Consider the following 17,152-nt stretch of genomic DNA (forward strand, 5'->3'; position numbering starts at 1 on the left):
TTAGGATGAGACAGGTCTGGAATTGTGAGTCTGGTAAATCTGAGTTTGTGCGTGTGTGTTGCTCTAAATCAGGAAGGACTTGGCTTTTAAATCAACCCACCTGAGTCAACAAGGTTTCTTTACCTTAGTAGGGCAGAGAGACTTGTGTTTGGAAGGCCAACTCTGGAGTGAGTGTGTGTAAAGCAGGGTTTGTGCACACGTGTGAGTGAGGCGAGTTCTTGAGTGTAAATCTGAGGGTTGCTGGGCGAGCGGGAAGCGTGCGTGTGTGCGCGCGCGCGCGCCAAATTGGATTTCTCCTTTGGATGGGCGGCGGGGAAGCGTGATCGCGGGAGGCCACACGTTAGGGTCTGGGCGCGCAGGAGGTGCGGCCGGCAGGGCGGGCTAGGCGGGCGAGCAGAACACGCCGCCGCTCCGGCCCCCGCGCCGCGCTCGCTGGCTCGGGGCTCGCAGGGGACTGGCAGGAACCGGAGCAGCACTGCCGCCTCTGGCGCGAAGGCTCAGGCGCCTCCTCCCTCCCCAATCACTGTGGCTCGGCGCACGCTGCCGGCGGCTGCCCTTTCCGCCTCTCGGGAAGAGGACCCGTGGGCCACTGTCGCGATCCAACCATGGCCTCGGGCCGCAGAGGCTGGGACAGCTCCCACGAAGACGATCTGCCCGTGTACCTGGCCAGGCCGGGCACCACCGACCAGGTCCCGCGGCAGAAGTACGGCGGCATGTTCTGCAACGTGGAGGGCGCCTTCGAGAGCAAGACGCTGGATTTCGATGCCCTGAGCGTGGGGCAGCGGGGCGCGAAGACTCCCCGGAGCAGCCAGGGCAGCTCCCGAGGCTCGGGGAGCCGATCCGGCGCCGAGGGGGACACACCGCGCCGGGGCCAAGGCCGAGAGGAGAGCCGGGAGCCCGCGCCCGCGTCGCCCGCTCCCGCTGGGGTGGAGATCCGGAGCGCCACGGGCAAGGAGGTTTTGCAGAACCTCGGCCCCAAGGACAAGGTAGGTGGGCCCGGATCTCCTCTCCGCCTGCCCTCGTTCCCTTCCCAGTCCGGGGCGCCATGGCCCAGGCGCAACTTTCTCCTGCTCACTTTGCAAGGGGATGGAGGACTAGGGGGAGGAAAAGGGCATCCTCCTCTGAGTGCAGCGAGCCCTCCGGGCCCGGATCTGGATTATTCGCGCGTGTCTTCAACTGTAGCATCTTAGTGCGCGCGGGACGGGGTGCGTGGGTCCCCTCGCCTCCCTGCCGCATCCCCGGGCTATCGGTTCTGTGTGGGTGTGTCAGCCGGGCCAGCCCAGGAGGGCTGAGTGATTTCCAGCCCTTCTCTAGGTCTGAGTACCCTTCAGCACAATTGTCTTGGTCTTCCCTCTGACTCTAGATTAAATCTCAGCCCAGGTCACCAGGGCAGAGGGCAGACTGGTCCTGGGAAAATGGGGTCATCTCCATAGTACCCGGATGAAAGTACAGGGTGGGCGGTCTCCCCTCTCACTCTTCCGACATCAGCTCTGTCCCTGAAACTTTTGAGTGTGGAGCCACTAGACTAAACACCCAAAACCCCATGCCTCTCTTCTGTTCTAGATCAACATTTCACATATGTGTTTGTAAAGAGTATATTTGTGTAGGTAGCTTGGCACAAGACTGGGGATCCAGCTGTCTTTGGAAGAGTATTAATTGTATTTTTTAAAAAATAGGCGAGAGGATTAAGGGTACACGTTAAACTAGCGCGAGCTGCAAGTTCCCTGCTGCTTTTCCTTGTGCCAAAGCCAATTTCTTGTGTGTGTGTTTTTTAGAAACTCATGTCACACTGAGCTGGCTTAAGATATGGCACTGAAACCCAGCTTGCCCTGATTTATTTGTTTATTTCATAGAAAATCAGGACCATAGTTCAGAAAATTCAGGGCCTGGGCAGAGTCAGAGTATTCAGAGTTCAAACGGACGCTTTTGAGTTGGGGGAACAATAGTAATCAGATACCTCACCCTTGTCTAGATAATGGCTGCAAAGTCCAGCTGCATATATTATACTGCACTAATACTGTTATGAATAATAACCTGAAATGGAAATGTTTGCCTGAGAACAATTACAGTTAATGCTAACCCAAGTTTTAGATGTTTTTCCATTAAAATGCAGCGAGCCAGTGAAAGGACAGGACTTCTCTGCACTGCGTGATTTTTGGAAGTTTAAAAATAATAAAGCTTTAAGTATTAATAGTGGGAAAGAAAGTACCGAAATTAGTACTGTTTTAAGGTGCCTTTGGGGAACAATGTCATTGTGCCTTGGAATCACTTACTTAGTTTGTGATTTTCACATCATCCTTAGTATATGGGATTTCTCTAGGCCTTGCTCAAATACCCTTCTAGGAAAATCTTCTGATCTTTTGGAAAGGGTTTGGTTGATTTCTAAACTGAAGAATGGCCCTAGGGAAAGGTTGTTGCCTCTCTTCAGGTCTGACTTTGATCAGTATTGAAATGTTCCCTTCCTGACTCTAAGGGGTGGGAGAGGTGATGGAAAAGGTCGGTAACAATTGCCCTGAGTCAGTGCTATTCCCTTTGCTGGAACACCCCTGATGTAAGCCAGATAATATGCCTGGTTTGCAAGATTTAAGAATGGTAACTAGAGAAAGGGAAAATGTTCCTCTTTTAAACCCAACAAGTCTTTCGTTTTCCTTCCTTTTGCAAACCCTGTACTTTTGCCTCTTAATTGAAAAATAATAATACAACCAGGATTTCTAGTGCTACATGGTTATTTCTAAGTTTGGGTTTGCTGTCAGCTTCATCCAGACCATGTTATTATCTCTAATTTGGTTGAATCACACTGTTAGAAGAGACAGCAGAGGTTATCTACTTCTGAACTTGATTATCTCCTTGAGGATAGGGATCGGGTGTTTGGATTTATCTTTGTGGCTGAAATGCCTGGCACATTGGAGGTGCTGAATAAAAGTTTGATAAAACCCCCTTAATGAAGCCATCTCTTTTGCTACATAGGTACAAAATCATCATCTGGCCTCTGTTTAAATACTGCCATTTTCAGGGAGCTCACTTCTTCATGAAGCAATTTTGGATGACTTTACGTTAAAAAAAATTAAATAAGCCCAAGTCTACCACCTGTAGTTTCTACAAACTATTCTTAGTTCTGACCACTGGAAATATAAGAATAACTATGTTTCCTTATTCCGAGATATCTTAATCATTTTAGGCATGTAGGCTTGTGTATCTGTCAGAAAAGGTGGGGTAATGCCACAGTAACAAACAGTCCCCAAATCTCAGTGGCTTAATCAAACAATAACTGTTTTTTGCTCCTGCTCCTTGTCTGTGATGGATCTGCAGGGCCGCTCTGTTCATTATTGCTCCTCAGAGACCTAGATTGATGGAGGTCCCATGTCCTCACATCCATGGTGGGAAAAGCACGTGGTAAATTGCTCACAGACTCTTAAACTCCCACACTGAAGTCACGAGCGTGACTTATGCTCATATTTCATGGGCCAGAGCAAATCATCAGTCCATGTCCAACTTCAAAAGAACTGAGAAAGTACAATCTTACTGGGATCCTGTAAGACAGAGGTTAGAAATATTTGGGAAATAGCTTTAAGATCTCTCCCAGATCTGGGGTGCATTAGTGGGATGAAAACTGGCTCAACCCTTACAAATTATGTGACCATAAATGTGTAACTTATTCTCTGTGCCTTAGTTTTTCTGTTTTGCAAAATGCAGATAACAGTGACTGCTTTGCGTATGGTGCTCAATACATGTTTGTTACTGTTACTCATTGATTTTTACTGCCTTTTATATGTTTTAGAGCAATTATAACATTCTTCCTAAAATTCTCTTTTTTAGCCTTATTATTCCTAGCTTCTTCAGCTCTGCATTGTATGAGCCTTTTATCACTTGGATTTCCTTTTCAGGTTATACTATATTTTGTAAATATTCTTTTGAAAATATATAGTGCCCAGAACTGAACACAGTGTTCTAGATGGGATATGGCCATGGCAAAATGCATTAGGCTAGATACTTTCTGTGATTTATACACAACATATGTTTCTGTAGTAAAGATTACACATAATAATTCATTAATCCATGTCCTACTGTTGACTCCATAATAAACTCCATGTCATTCAGCCTTGAGAAACTTTTCCACATAAGCCAGGACATCTACATACTATGTTGGTAGAGTTGAACTTAAAACAAGACCAAAAGGAAAAAAATATTTTAACTACAGGATTTTATTTTTTCCCTCTGTAATATTCATCACCATTTTGCTCATTTTTCTATTATAATGATAATTTTGAAGCTTAATTCTATAGTACAATATCCCTTACTCTAGTTTTGGACTATCTGCAGATTTGATAATATCTCTTTTTGAGCACTTTCTATGTGCTTGACATCTCTATCTCTATCTCTTTATCTATGTCTTTTCCGGACATGTTGCTGTAATGCAAGGCAAGGACGGACCTTCCCACTACATACACCTTAGAAACTGTCTCCATCTCCCTGCCAGTCCGTTATTCAGAATTCTTGGAGCTCAGTTGCTCAGTGTTTGAGAACAGTTGCTGCAAGATCCTTATTCTTCCAAGTTGATTTTGAAGCTATAGAAAGAGGTTTTTAAAATATCATGATAAAATTAAAATATGCTTTGTCTTTAGCATACCTAGTTATTAATTCCCACCTGAAGGAAATGAGTTTAGTCAATAAAAGAATAAATTATGAAAGGGTTAAATAACAAAAGTGTTTGGCAGAATAAAAATGTAAAAAATGTCACTGAGTTATACTCCAAATGCCATGTTCCAGGTTTGAGGTATCACTGGCTGTTTCTATTGTGGTTCTGGATCTATTTGTAAATACCTTATTAAATTATGTATTTACATTTTTCTCATGATAGGCATTCATACTGCCAAACTCTTCCACACAACTTTTTGTTTATGATTTTTGACAGTCAGTACATAAAAAAGCAATTCTAAGTGAAAAGTAAATATTTTTTTCACCATTTGTCAAGATGGTTTCCATGCATGCAGAAAGGAGATCACTTCTAGCAGTGAGGAAATTACTAAAGGGAGGAGAATTATGATATATAGTCTGCCAAGAGCAAATGATTCTGCAGACTCTGTCATCCAGTGAAAACAAAGTAAAGACATTATGATTATGTGGGTCTATTGATAACTCCCTTTCGGGAACTGGGGGTCATTTCTAGTTCCCTGCTTCTCACGTGGGCCATTTTTGTGCAAGATTTTTCCCTATGAAGTCAGCAGGGCTTTGGGGTCTAGGAGGAGAGAATTTGAAACAAATGAGCTGTGCCTCTTACCTTTTACCATTTGTCTTTGTTGTCCTGGGTGATGGTTTTCAAAATGATTCGGAGAAATTGAAGTCTTCCTCCTTAACCTACACAAGGGAAGACAGCTGGCAGTAGGATTCTAGGCTTATAAAGGCCTCTCTAGTCATCCAGATCGAAACCCTGTAGTGTAAATGAATTTTACAAGGCTGCTTGGACAAACTAAAGTTTGCACTCAGGCTGGGAAAAAAAGTTCTTACTTACCTGGCCCTCAGGCCACACTTGAATCTGGGAGTACATTTACTTAGCCAAACTTGGATGTGTTTGAAACCATTCAGAACTTTAGTTTAGTCTGACAGTAGGCATTTGAGGGACATAAAAAATGTGCCTTCTGAGTAATGCTGCGATTGGCAGAGTTCCCTCAAAGTAATGGGCCCTGGAGACAAAGTTTTGCTGACGGCTCTTGTAAGTAATGTTTTGGAAGCCAGAGGATGGTCTGTGATACTTCTCTGTGAGTGATTTCTATAGCTGATTCTCTTTATGATTAGTTTCCAGTAATCAAATAATGTTCCTGTGAGACAGTAGATAAAGCTTCCTAGGAAGAGGAAATCTGGCCGAGGGGAATGGAATCCTTGAATGCAAGTTCAGCCCTTCTTTTGCAAGAGGAAGCAGAAGGTCTATTTGGGTGTGGAAGCACTTTTAAAAAACTAAACTTTCAGGAAAATGTCATGTTAAAATGTATCTGTACTCTTCATGTAGACTCACGTGGCATTCAAAAAATAGTTCAACTCCATCAAAAAAACAGTGAGATGAGGCAGAAAAAAAGACAACTGGATAAAGCATTAGCTTCCTTTAACCAGCTAGCTATACAATTTAGGCAAGTTACCCCCCTTTTCTCTGAGTTTTAGTTTCCTCCTTTCTAAAATGAAGGGGCTGGACCAGTGGTCTATAAACTTTTCTGATTGTGTACCTTTATGCAAAAATTTTTTGAGCATGCTCTCTTTCTATATATGTGTATATATATGTATATATGTATATATGTATATATGTATATATGTATATATATATATATATACATATATATACACACATGTGCATATATATAAATTACATATACAAATAATATATTAATATCTTATGACATTATTAGATACAAAGAAAAAGTACAAACTAAAAAAGAAGAGATATCATCATAAATATAAATCCTGATATTTTTTTCTTGTACCCTGGTGGCTCATCTTGCCCACCCAGTTGGGTGAGTGCTTGTAAGTCTATGATCTTTGGAACAAAGCCATGGCAGTCAGTGGTTCTCATGTCAATATAATAGTCATTCATGAGTTCACTGTCAGCCTGAGTCCTTCAGGGACATATCATCTTTTATGGACCAGTATCTAAGAGAAAAGTTCCAAACCATTGAAGGCTTGTGATGAAGCTGCAGGCCAGGTGATGGCTAGTGCTCAGTGTACTCTTTATAAGTATATGTCTGGGGTTGGGCCACTGGGGTGTGCATAACAAGGGTCACCATCAATACGATGAGGAGTCCCCAAATCTCCCTTCATGCACTAATTTTCTCTTTTCTCATTGATTCAAGAACATTTACTAAGCACCAGCTATGTAGGTGAGCAATCAAAAACTAATGTTAGAGAAACAAAGGTGAACCAAATAGATACACGTTCGGAAAACATAAACTGCCTTTTGTCATAATCTCTTAGAGAAAACTGCCATTAACACAAGAGTGTATTTTCTTTACTCCAAAATAAAAGTGGGAACATGCGGTATTATCTGTTTTTAAACAGTTTTTTTTTTTTTTACCACTTTTTAAAACATTTAATAAACTTTATTTCTGAGAGCAGGTTTAGGTTCATTGCAAAATGGGGTGGAAAGTACAGAGATTTCCCATATTTCTCCTGCACCCACTCTTGCATAGCCTCCTCCATTATCAGCCTCCCCCACCAGAGTGGTATATTTGTTGCAATTGATGGACCTATTGACACATTCTCATCACCCAAAGTCCATAGTTTACATTAGGGTTCACTCTTGGTGTTGTGCATTCTGTGGATTTTGACAAATGTATAGTGACATGTATCCATTAGTACAGTATCATACAGAGTATTTTCACTGCCCTAAAAATCCTTTGTGTTCCGCCTGTTCATCCCTCCCTTTCCTCTAACCCCTGACAACTATAAATATTTCTGCTGTTTCTATAGTTTTGCCTTTTCCAGAATGTCATACAGTTGGAATCATATAATATCTAACCTTTTCAATTGCTTTCTTTTACTCAGTAATAGGCATTTAAATTTCTTCTGTGTCCTTTCATGGCTTGATAGCACATTTCTTTTTAGCACTGAATATTCCATTGTCTAGATTAACTAGTTTATTTATCCATTCACTTACTGAAGGACATTTTAGCTGTGTCCAAGTTTTGGCAATTAGGACTTAAAACTGTTGTAAACATTCATTTGCAGCTTTTTGTGTGGACATAATTTGTTTTCTATTTTATTATTTATTTTTTTAAATAGATCTTTATTGGCGTATAATTACTTCGCAATACTGTGTTAGTGTCTGTTTTACACCCAAGTGAATCAGCCATATGCATACATATATCCCCATGTCCCCTCCCTCTTGCGTCTCCCTCCCACCCTCCCTATCCCACCCCTCTAGGTCGTCGCAAAGCACCAAGCTGATCTCCCTGTGCTATGCGGCTGCTTCCCACTAGCTAACTATTGTACAGTCGGTAGTGTATATATGTCAATGCTACTCTCACTTTGCCCCAGCTTCTCCTTCCCCCACTCGTGTCCTCAAGTCCATTCTCTTGGACATAAATTTTTAGTTCATTTGAGTAAGTTGAGTAAGTTGAGTGTGATTGCTGGATCATATGATGAGTATGTTTAGTTTTGTAAGAAATCTCCAAAGTAGAAGAAGTAAGAAGTCTTCGAAAATAGCTGTACCATTTTGTATTCCCAGCAGCAATGAATGAGAATTCCTTTTGCTCCACATCCTCGCCAGCATTTGGTGTTATCGCTATTTTGGGTTTTCGCCATTCTGATAGGTGTGTAGTAGTATGTCATTGTTGGTTTAATTTTCAATTCCCTAATGACATGCAGTGCTGAACATGTTTTTATATGCTTACTTGTCATCTGTATATCTTCTTCTTGTGAGGTGTCTGTTCAGGTCTTTTGCCCATTTTTAAATTGGGTTGTTCATTTTATTATTTTTTATTGTTTTAAGAGTTCTTTGCATTTTTTGGATAAGAATCCTTTATCTCATGTGTCTCTTGCAAGTATTTTCTCCCAGTCTGTGGCTTCTAATTCTCTTAACATTTTCTTTTGTGGGGCAGAAGTTTTAAAATTTTAATCAAGTCCAGCTTACCCATTATTTCTTTCATGGATTGTACCTTTGTTGTTGTATCTAAAAAGTCATTGTCATACCCAAGGTCATCTAGGTTTTCTTCTATCTGATTTTCTAGGCGTTTAGAATTTTGCATTTTATTGATACATTTAGGTTTGTGATCCATTTTGAGTTAAATTTTGTAAAGGGTATAGGATCTGTGCCTAGATTCATTTTGTTGCATGTAGATGACCAGTTGTTCCAGCACCATTTGTTGAAAAAGACTATCTTTGCTCCATTGTATTCCCTTTGTTCCTTTGTCCAAGATCAGTTGCCTGTATTTATATGGGTCTATTTCTAGGTTCTCTATTCTGATCCATTAATCTATTTCTTTATCCATTTGCCAAAACCACTCTGTCTTGATTACTGTAAGTGTTGAAGTTGGATAATGTCAGTTCCTTAGAGTTTCTCACCATTAAGTGTTCAGATTGTCCATTTCTTCTTGTGTGAGTTTTAGTGGATTGTGTCTTTCAAGGAATTAGTCCATTTCATCTGGGTTATAAAAATTATGGGTGTAGAGTATTTCATAATATTCCCTTATTATCCTTTTAGTGTACATGGGATCTATAGTGATGTCCCCTCTTTTATTTTTGATATAAGTAATTTATGTCTTCTCTTTTTTCCTTAATTAACCTGCTTAGATACTTATCAATTTTATTGATCTTTTTGAAAAATCAGCTTTTGGTTTAATTTTCTCTATTGCTTTTTTTTTATTTAGTTGATTTATGTTGTAATTTTTATTCTTTCTTTTCTTCTCCTTACTTTGGATCTAATTTGTCTTTCTTTTCTAGTTTCTTAAGATGGAAGCTTACACTATTGATTTTAGATCTTTCTTCTTTTCTAATGTATGCATTCAGTGTTATAAATTTCCCTCTAAGCAGTGCTTTAATTGCATCCCATGGATTTTGATATGTTGTATTTTCACTTTTATTTAGCTCAAAGTATTTTAAAATTTCTTTTGAGCTTTCTGCTTTGACCCGTGTGTTACTTAGAAGGGTGTTGTTTAATCTCCAATTATTTTGGGGATTTTCCAGCTATCTTTATATTATTGATTTCTAGTTTAATTCTATTGTGGTCTGAGAATATATATTATATGATTTCTGTTCTCTTAAATTTGTTAAAGTATGTTTTATAGCCCAGAATGTGGTATATCTTGGTGAATATTCTGTGTGAGCTTGAGAAGAATGTATAGTCTGCTGTTGTTGGATGAAATAGTCTGTAGCTATCAGTTATATCTAGTTTATTGATAGTCCTGTTGAGTTCAACCATGTCTTTGTTGATTTTCTGCCTGCTGGATTTGTCCATTTTGGATAGAGGGGTGCTAAAATCTCTAAGTATAACAGTGGATTTATCTATTTCTCCTGGCAATTCTATCAGATTTTGCTTCACATACTTTGATGCTCTGTTTTTAGGCATGTATACATTAAGAATTGTTATGCCTTCCTGTAGCATTGACCCCTTTATCATTATGTAATGCCCTTCTTTATACCTGATAACTTTCCTACTTTGAAGTCTGCTCTGAAATTAATACAGCTACTCCTGCTTTCTTTTAATTAGTATTAGCATGGTATGTTTTTCTCCATTCATCTACTTTTAGTTTATATGTGTCTTTATATCTAAAGTTGATTTCTTGTAGACAGCCTATAGCCGGGTTGTGTTTTTTGACCAACTCTGACAATGTCTTTTAATTGGTGCATTTAGACCATTCACATTCAAAATGATTATTGATATAGTTGGGTTAATATTTACTGTATTTGTTAGTGTTTTCTACTTGTTGTCCTTGTTCTTTGTTCTTATTTTTGTCTTCCATTCTTTTTTTGCCTTTTATGATTTTAATTGAGCATTTTATGTGATTCCATTTTCTCTGTTTTCTTCGCATATCGGTTATACTTCTTTTTTACTTTTCTTATTGGTTGTACTAGAATTTGCAATATACATTTACAACTAACCCAAGTCTGCTTTTCAAATAACACTGTGCTGCTTCACAGGTAGTACAAGTACCGTATAGTAACCAAATATTCTCATTTCTTCCCACATGTTCCTTGTGTCATTGCTGATATTCATTTCACTTATATATAAGCATAAATAAATAAATAAAGGAATACATTTTTGCTATTATTATTTTGAACAAATTGTTACATATTAGATCAATTAAAAATAAAAATTTTTATTTTGTCTTCACTTGTTCCTTCTCCTGTGCTCTTCCTGTCTTTATGTAGATCCAAATTTCTGAGCTATGTCATTTTCCTTCTCTTCGAAGAACTTGTCCGAACATTTCTTACAAGGCAGATCTATTGCCAACAAATTCCCTCAATTTTCATTTGTCTGAGAAAGTCTTTACTTCTCCTTCACTTTTGAAGGATATTTTGCAAGTTCGGATTTCTAGTCTGTTTTTTTTCTCTCTCAGTACTTTAAGTATTTTACTCCATTCTCTTCTTGCTTGCATCATTTCTGAGAAGTCAGATGCAATACTTATCTTTGCTCCTCTGTAGGTGAGGTGTTTTTACCCCCTCTGGCTTCTTTCAAGATTTTTTTTATCTCTGATTTAATGAAATTTGAATATGATATGCCGAGGTGTAGTTTTTTCATTTGTTTGCTTTGTGATTTTGGCTTACCATTCTGTGAGCTTCCTGGATCTGTGGTTTGGTGTCTGACATTAATTTGGGGAAATTCTCAGTCATTATTGCTTTAAATATTGCTTCTGTTTTTTTCTTCTCCTTCTGGTATTCCCACTATGTACATGTTACACCTTATGTAGTTGTCCCAAAGTTCTTGGATATTCTCTTCTGGTTTTTCCTTCTTTTTCAATCTTTTCTCTCTTTCCTCAGTTTTGGAAGTTTCTGTGGTTGTAACCTCAAATTCAGAGTCCAGGTTTTCCTCAGTTGTATCTAATCTACTAAAGAGCCCATTAAAGGCATTCTTCATTTCTGTTACAGTGTTTTTGTTCTCTAGCAATTTTTTTTTGATTCTTTGTTAGAATTTCCATCTCTTTGCTTATATTATATCTCTGTTCTTGCATGTTATCTACCTTTTTCATTGACACCCTTAACATATTAATCATACTTTTTCCAAATTCCTTGTCTGATAATTCCAACATTCCTGACATATATGACTCTATTTCTAATGCTTATTCAATCTCTTCAAACTGTGGGGTATTTTTTTGTTGGTTTGTTTATTTTGCTTTTAGTATGCCTTGTTATTTATTATTATTATTTAAAATTATTTATTTATTTGGCCGTGCTGGGTCTTAGTTGCGGCACGCAGGATCTTTGTTGCTGCATGCGTGATCTTTAGTTGCAGCATGTAAACTCTTAGTTGTGGCATGTGGGATCTAGTTCCCTGACTAGGGATCAAACCAGGGCCCCCTGCATTGGGAGCATGGAGCCTTAGCCACTGGACCACCAGGGAAGTCCCTGCCTTGTTATTTTTTTTGAAAACTGGACACAATGTACTAGGTAAAAGGAACTACAATAAATAGACCTTTACTAATGTGGTGGTAAGATGTGGATGTAGGGGAAGCATTCTGTAGTGCTATGATTAGGTCTCAGTCTTTTGGTGAACCTGTGCCTCTGAACTGTGAACTTCACCAATTTCACAGTCCTTCCCTGCCACCTATTAGGTGGGACAGGATGGCTGGAGGGGGCTGGAGTTGTGTATTTTCCTTCTCGCACACAGGAGGCTGGAGGTGGCTAGTGCTGGGTATTTCTTCCTCCCTCTCAGGGAGGTTAGGCTCTGATAAATTAGTTACTTCTGAAGGCAGGCCTTGTTAAGAAGAACAGAATGCTCTGGTATATTTCGAAACAGTTCTTTTTCTCCTCCCCCTGCCAGAAGCAGCAGGGGATTTTTCATTCTGAGGACCAGGGAAAGCTCTTGGAGGTAACAGTCACAGAACTGTGAGGGTTCTCTGTTAACTGGATAACTGGGTCCCCTGGAGTTTTTAACTCTCACAGCTGTCCACGCTGAGCCTCCAGCAATTCATCAATCCCAGTTCAGGTTTTCCTACCTTGGCACTGGTTCCCTTGGTAGTGTTTGCTTCTGATTTTCTGTTCAGGTAAGTTGTGATTCTGTATTCACCTGTTTTCTCCAGTTTGGGGGGCAGTGGTTTTCCCTGTGTCCTCACCTTAAGAGTTGTTTGTGTGTTAGTTTGCTCAGCATTTTCCTTGTCAGGATGGAGTGGCAACTTCTTAGCCCCTTACATGTTGGATCTGAAACCCTAAGCTATTTTTTTAAACTTAAGTTATTATGGCGTCTTTACAGAGCATCAAAGATTTTCCAAAATATAACTTATAATAGCAGTATAGTACTCTACTGTGAGGCATCACATATTTAATCACTTATGCCTTTTAATTGGACATTTATATTTTTGTTTTCAGTTTTGACTTCAGTTTTACTTTCTCTTCTTTTGCTACTGCAAATAAGGAAGTGATAGACCTCCTTCTAGCTAAATCTTTTTGCATATTCACTTCATTACCATTTGTCAGTGGAAAATTCCTGGAAATGGACACCTGTGGTGTGGTCATTTTCAGCTGCAGGAACACTGAGTATGGAATGGTTGTTTCCTGTGTGAAACTTCACGGGCAGGATTCTGCAGTGTATAAAGCCAGGAAAGTATTTTGTGTAAATTCTGTAAGAAAGACGGGTACTGTCTGGGCCAAATTGCTCAATAGCAGATGAGATTAAGGGGACACAAAGCCAGGTAAATGGGGACAAAGCAAAAGACATGGGAAGAAGATGATTTTAAATCTTAGCTGGAGATAAAAATATCGACAGGAAGAAAGTTAAAGTTGTAAAAGGAGATCCACTAAAAAATAGAATTTTTCTCTACCAAAGTAGTTCCCACCAAAATCTACTGTTATTTTGCTTTTCCTTGAGTTTAGGGCACAAATATGAGGTTCAAGGTGTGTTCTAATGCAAAGATCCATTTATGGAATACTAATTTATGCAGGGTACTGCTGTCTTTAATCCTCACAATAACTCTACAAAATAGGTATCAATAGCTACGTAGTCTGGGAGAGAAACTGAATCTCGGAGAGATTACTTGACTTCCTGTAGTCATATAACTAGAAATGGACAAAGTAGGATTTAAGCTCTTAGACTGTCCAACTGCTTTTTATACCACTTTGCTGTTCTCCTGATATGTGGTGGCAGCTAAGAATTAGTTCTGAATGGGGTCGAGCACCTAGCACTGGCTTGGCTAAGAGGATTATCCAGAATAAAATATCTACTGGTGAGACTGTTTGGAGAGTAAGAGGATGGGGCTCTCAGAATCGAAATAGGAAAGCAGAGAAGTCCAAAAGGTGAGCTCAGTGGCTAAAGCAGAAAATACTGGAAGCTAGGAGGCCCTAGAAAGAGACCAGGAGATAGAGCAAGAGAAGGAAGAAGTAGAGAGGGACTCAAGATAGTTGTCATGAAATGTACCAAATGCCTAATAATTATTTTTTTAATTTACTTTATTGAAGAATAGTTGATTTACAGTGTTGTGTTAATTTATGCTGTACAGCAAAATGATTCAGTTATACATATATATATTCTTTTTTACATTATTTTACATTATGGTTTGTCACAGGATATAATATAGTTCCCTGTGCTATACAGTAGGACCTTGTTGTTTATCCATTTTCTACGTAATAGTTTGTACCTGCTAATCCCAAACTTCCAGTCCAACTCCCCCCCCCACCCACCCCTTCTTCCCCTTGGCAACCACAAGTCTGATGTGATCTCTATGTCTGTGAGTCTGTTTCTGTTTGGTAGATAAGTTCATTTGTGTCATATTTTAGATTCCACATATAAGTGATGTCATATGGTACTTGTCTTTCTCTTTCTGACTTACTTCACTTACTATGATAATTTCTAGTCCATCCATGTTGCTGCAAATGGCATTATTTCATTCTTTTTGATGGTTGAGTAGTATTCCATTGTATATATGTACCACATCTTCTTTATCCATTCCTCTGTCGATAGACATTTAGGTTGTTTCCATGTCATGGCTATTGTGAATAGTGCTGTTATGAACATTGGGGTGCACGTATCTTTTTGAATTACAGTTTTGTCCAGATATATGCCCAGGAGTTGGATTGCTGGGTCATATGGAAACTCTATTTTTAGTTTTTTGAGGAACCTCCATACTGTTTTCCATAGTAGCTGCCCCAATTTACATTCCCACCAACAGTGTAGGAGGGTTTCCTTTTCTCCACACCCTCTCCAGCATTTATTATTTATAGATTTTTTTAATGATGGCCATTCTGACTGGTGTGAGGTGGTACCTCATTGTAGTTTTGATTTGCATTTCTCTAATTATAAGCGATGTTGAGCATCTTTTCATGTGCCTGTTGGCCATCTGTATGTCTTCTTTAGAGAAATGTCTATTTAGGTCTTCTGCCCATTTTTTGATTGGGTGGTCTTGTTGTTTTTGTAGAGTTGTGTGAGCTGTTTGTATATTTTGGAAATTAAGCCCTTGTTGGTTGCATCGTTGGCAGATATTTTCTCCCAGTCCATAGGTTGTCTTTTCATTTTGTTTGTGGTTTCTTTTGCTGTACAGAAGCTTGTAAGTTTGATTTGGTCCCATTTGTTTATTTTTGCTTTCGCCTAATAATTATTTTTATTGGGTGCTGTGGCTTGCTGGTTGCTTGACCTGATTTAAAGGCACTTGCTAAGAGCAGATAGTATTCAAAGGATTGTGGCAGAGATGGAGCTCAGATCCAGGTCTGCAGGACTCTGGAGCCCACACACCACTATTAATCACAGTCTCTTTTGAGGGCAGAATCACTTGGTTTATTTCCAAGAAGCTAGACTATGTCCAAAGAGAAAAGATGCAGTGCTTACAGGGAGTTGGAAGTGGGCTGGGGAAGGGCTGTTTTCCTCTGACTACATCCTGTCACTTAGATAGAAATAAATAAAGCCAATGAAATGGAAAATTGTATGATAAATGGATACTGAGTAAGAAGGAAAATAATACAGTTGATAAATGATGATATGTCACACAATTGGTAGTGAGGGAAAACCTTTCCAGAGATACAGTTTTCTTCTACACACCACCAAGGGAGAGCCAGGAAGCCAGTGAGATTACAGGTGGGGAACAGGGAGTTTGAAGTGGGTGGAGGTGATTTGAAATGAAAACAGTATCTGGCAATGCTTGCTTTCAGCTAAGTGTCTGCAAATAAAAGGATTAGGTCTCACTCAATTGTCTACACTAGGAGTTTGTAAACTTTTTCTGTAAAGGTCCAGATAGTAAATATTTTAGGCTTTTCAGGCTATAAGCTATCTGTCCCAACTACTAAACTCTGTATAGCAAAGCTGTCCATAGACAATATGTAAATGAATGGCTGTGGCTGTGTGCCAATAAAACCTTATTTGCAGCATCAGGTGTTGCACTGGATTTGACCCAAGAGCAATAGTTTGCTAACCCCTGATCTTGAATATAAGAAAAGGGGCATAGGTGAGTGTGTGTGTGTGTGTGTGTGTGTGTGTGTGTGTGTTTGCATATATGTTGGAATGGCAGAGTGAGTTATGGCAACTTGTCAATATGAAAAGATGTAGAAATTTGAAGTAGGTATAGGAACTACACAAGATCATGTAAAAGGCTCGGAAACACCTGTCCTGCTTTCCGGTGTCTGAGATTGGAGGAGGACATTAAAAATAAATACATATCTGACCATGAAGAGGAGAACTATGCAAGCTATTTTAAGAGAATGAAATATGAAGTGGAGGCAAGGCTTTGTAAAGAACAGACAGGAGAAAGGGAGAGGGTGAGGAGGATGACCTGGACATGACAGTGAGAAAGAAAGAAGTCTGAGCGATTAGGAAGCAGGAGGTCAAGCTTTGCTGGGGTGCTCGAAAAAGGAGAGGCGCGAGGGCAGCAAACAGCTTGGAGCTGCCGAGAGGAGAGGGCCTGTGGAAAAGACCTCCTGGAGATGTTAACAGAAGGTGGTAGTATTAAGTGAATGGGGAGAAGGCTAGGCTCACTCACTCTTTTTTTTTTTTTTTTTGCGGTATGCGGGCCTCTCACTGCTGTGGCCTCTCCCGTTGTGGAGCACAGGCTCCGGACGCGCAGGCTCAGCGGCCATGGCTCACGGGCCTAGCCGCTCCACGGCATGTGGGATCTTCCCGGACCGGGGCACAAACCCGTGTCCCCTGCATCGGCAGGCGGACTCTCAACCACTGCGCTACCAGGAAGCCCTTTTTTTGTTTTTTTTAAATGTCCTTCTGACTACTTGAACCCGAGCAGAAAGAGAACCACCCTCCTACTCTTAAGACTTGTCAACAGATTAAAAATGGGGAGCTTTGAGAGCTGACATAATGGCTTGTCCAATAGAAGTGTGATTAGGAATTTTCAGGGAAAGGGTATCCTTGGGCGGGTGTTTATTACCTCTTGGGAGATGTGTGCTCACCATTCAGGAAACCTGACTCAGGGGTCAGGAGCTCCGCTGCAGTTGGCTCCCCTTGAGGCCTGCAGGCACTGTCAGTGGCTATCCACTCACTGTTTCCTTCACTGATCTCTCAACCATTTGTGGGTCCAACAGA

The 17,152-nt window shown here is 40.1% G+C and overlaps 1 protein-coding gene across 1 annotated transcript in view; it reads left to right on the plus strand.

The window, feature by feature from the left end:
- The first annotated feature begins 311 nt into the window (after positions 1 to 311).
- The window catches only part of DPYSL3 (dihydropyrimidinase like 3), a 115,902-nt gene continuing 99,061 nt past the window's right edge, over positions 312 to 17,152 (plus strand). Inside the window, exon 1 of the mRNA XM_082623989.1 lies at positions 312 to 986. Coding sequence (XP_082480115.1) covers positions 606 to 986 — 381 coding nt within the window. The 5' untranslated portion in view covers positions 312 to 605. The remainder of the gene's footprint in view (positions 987 to 17,152) is intronic.

The sequence above is a fragment of the Mesoplodon mirus genome, assembly GCF_964341445.2.
Source record: "Mesoplodon mirus genome assembly, chromosome: 5".
NCBI classification, from domain to species: Eukaryota; Metazoa; Chordata; class Mammalia; order Artiodactyla; family Ziphiidae; genus Mesoplodon; species Mesoplodon mirus.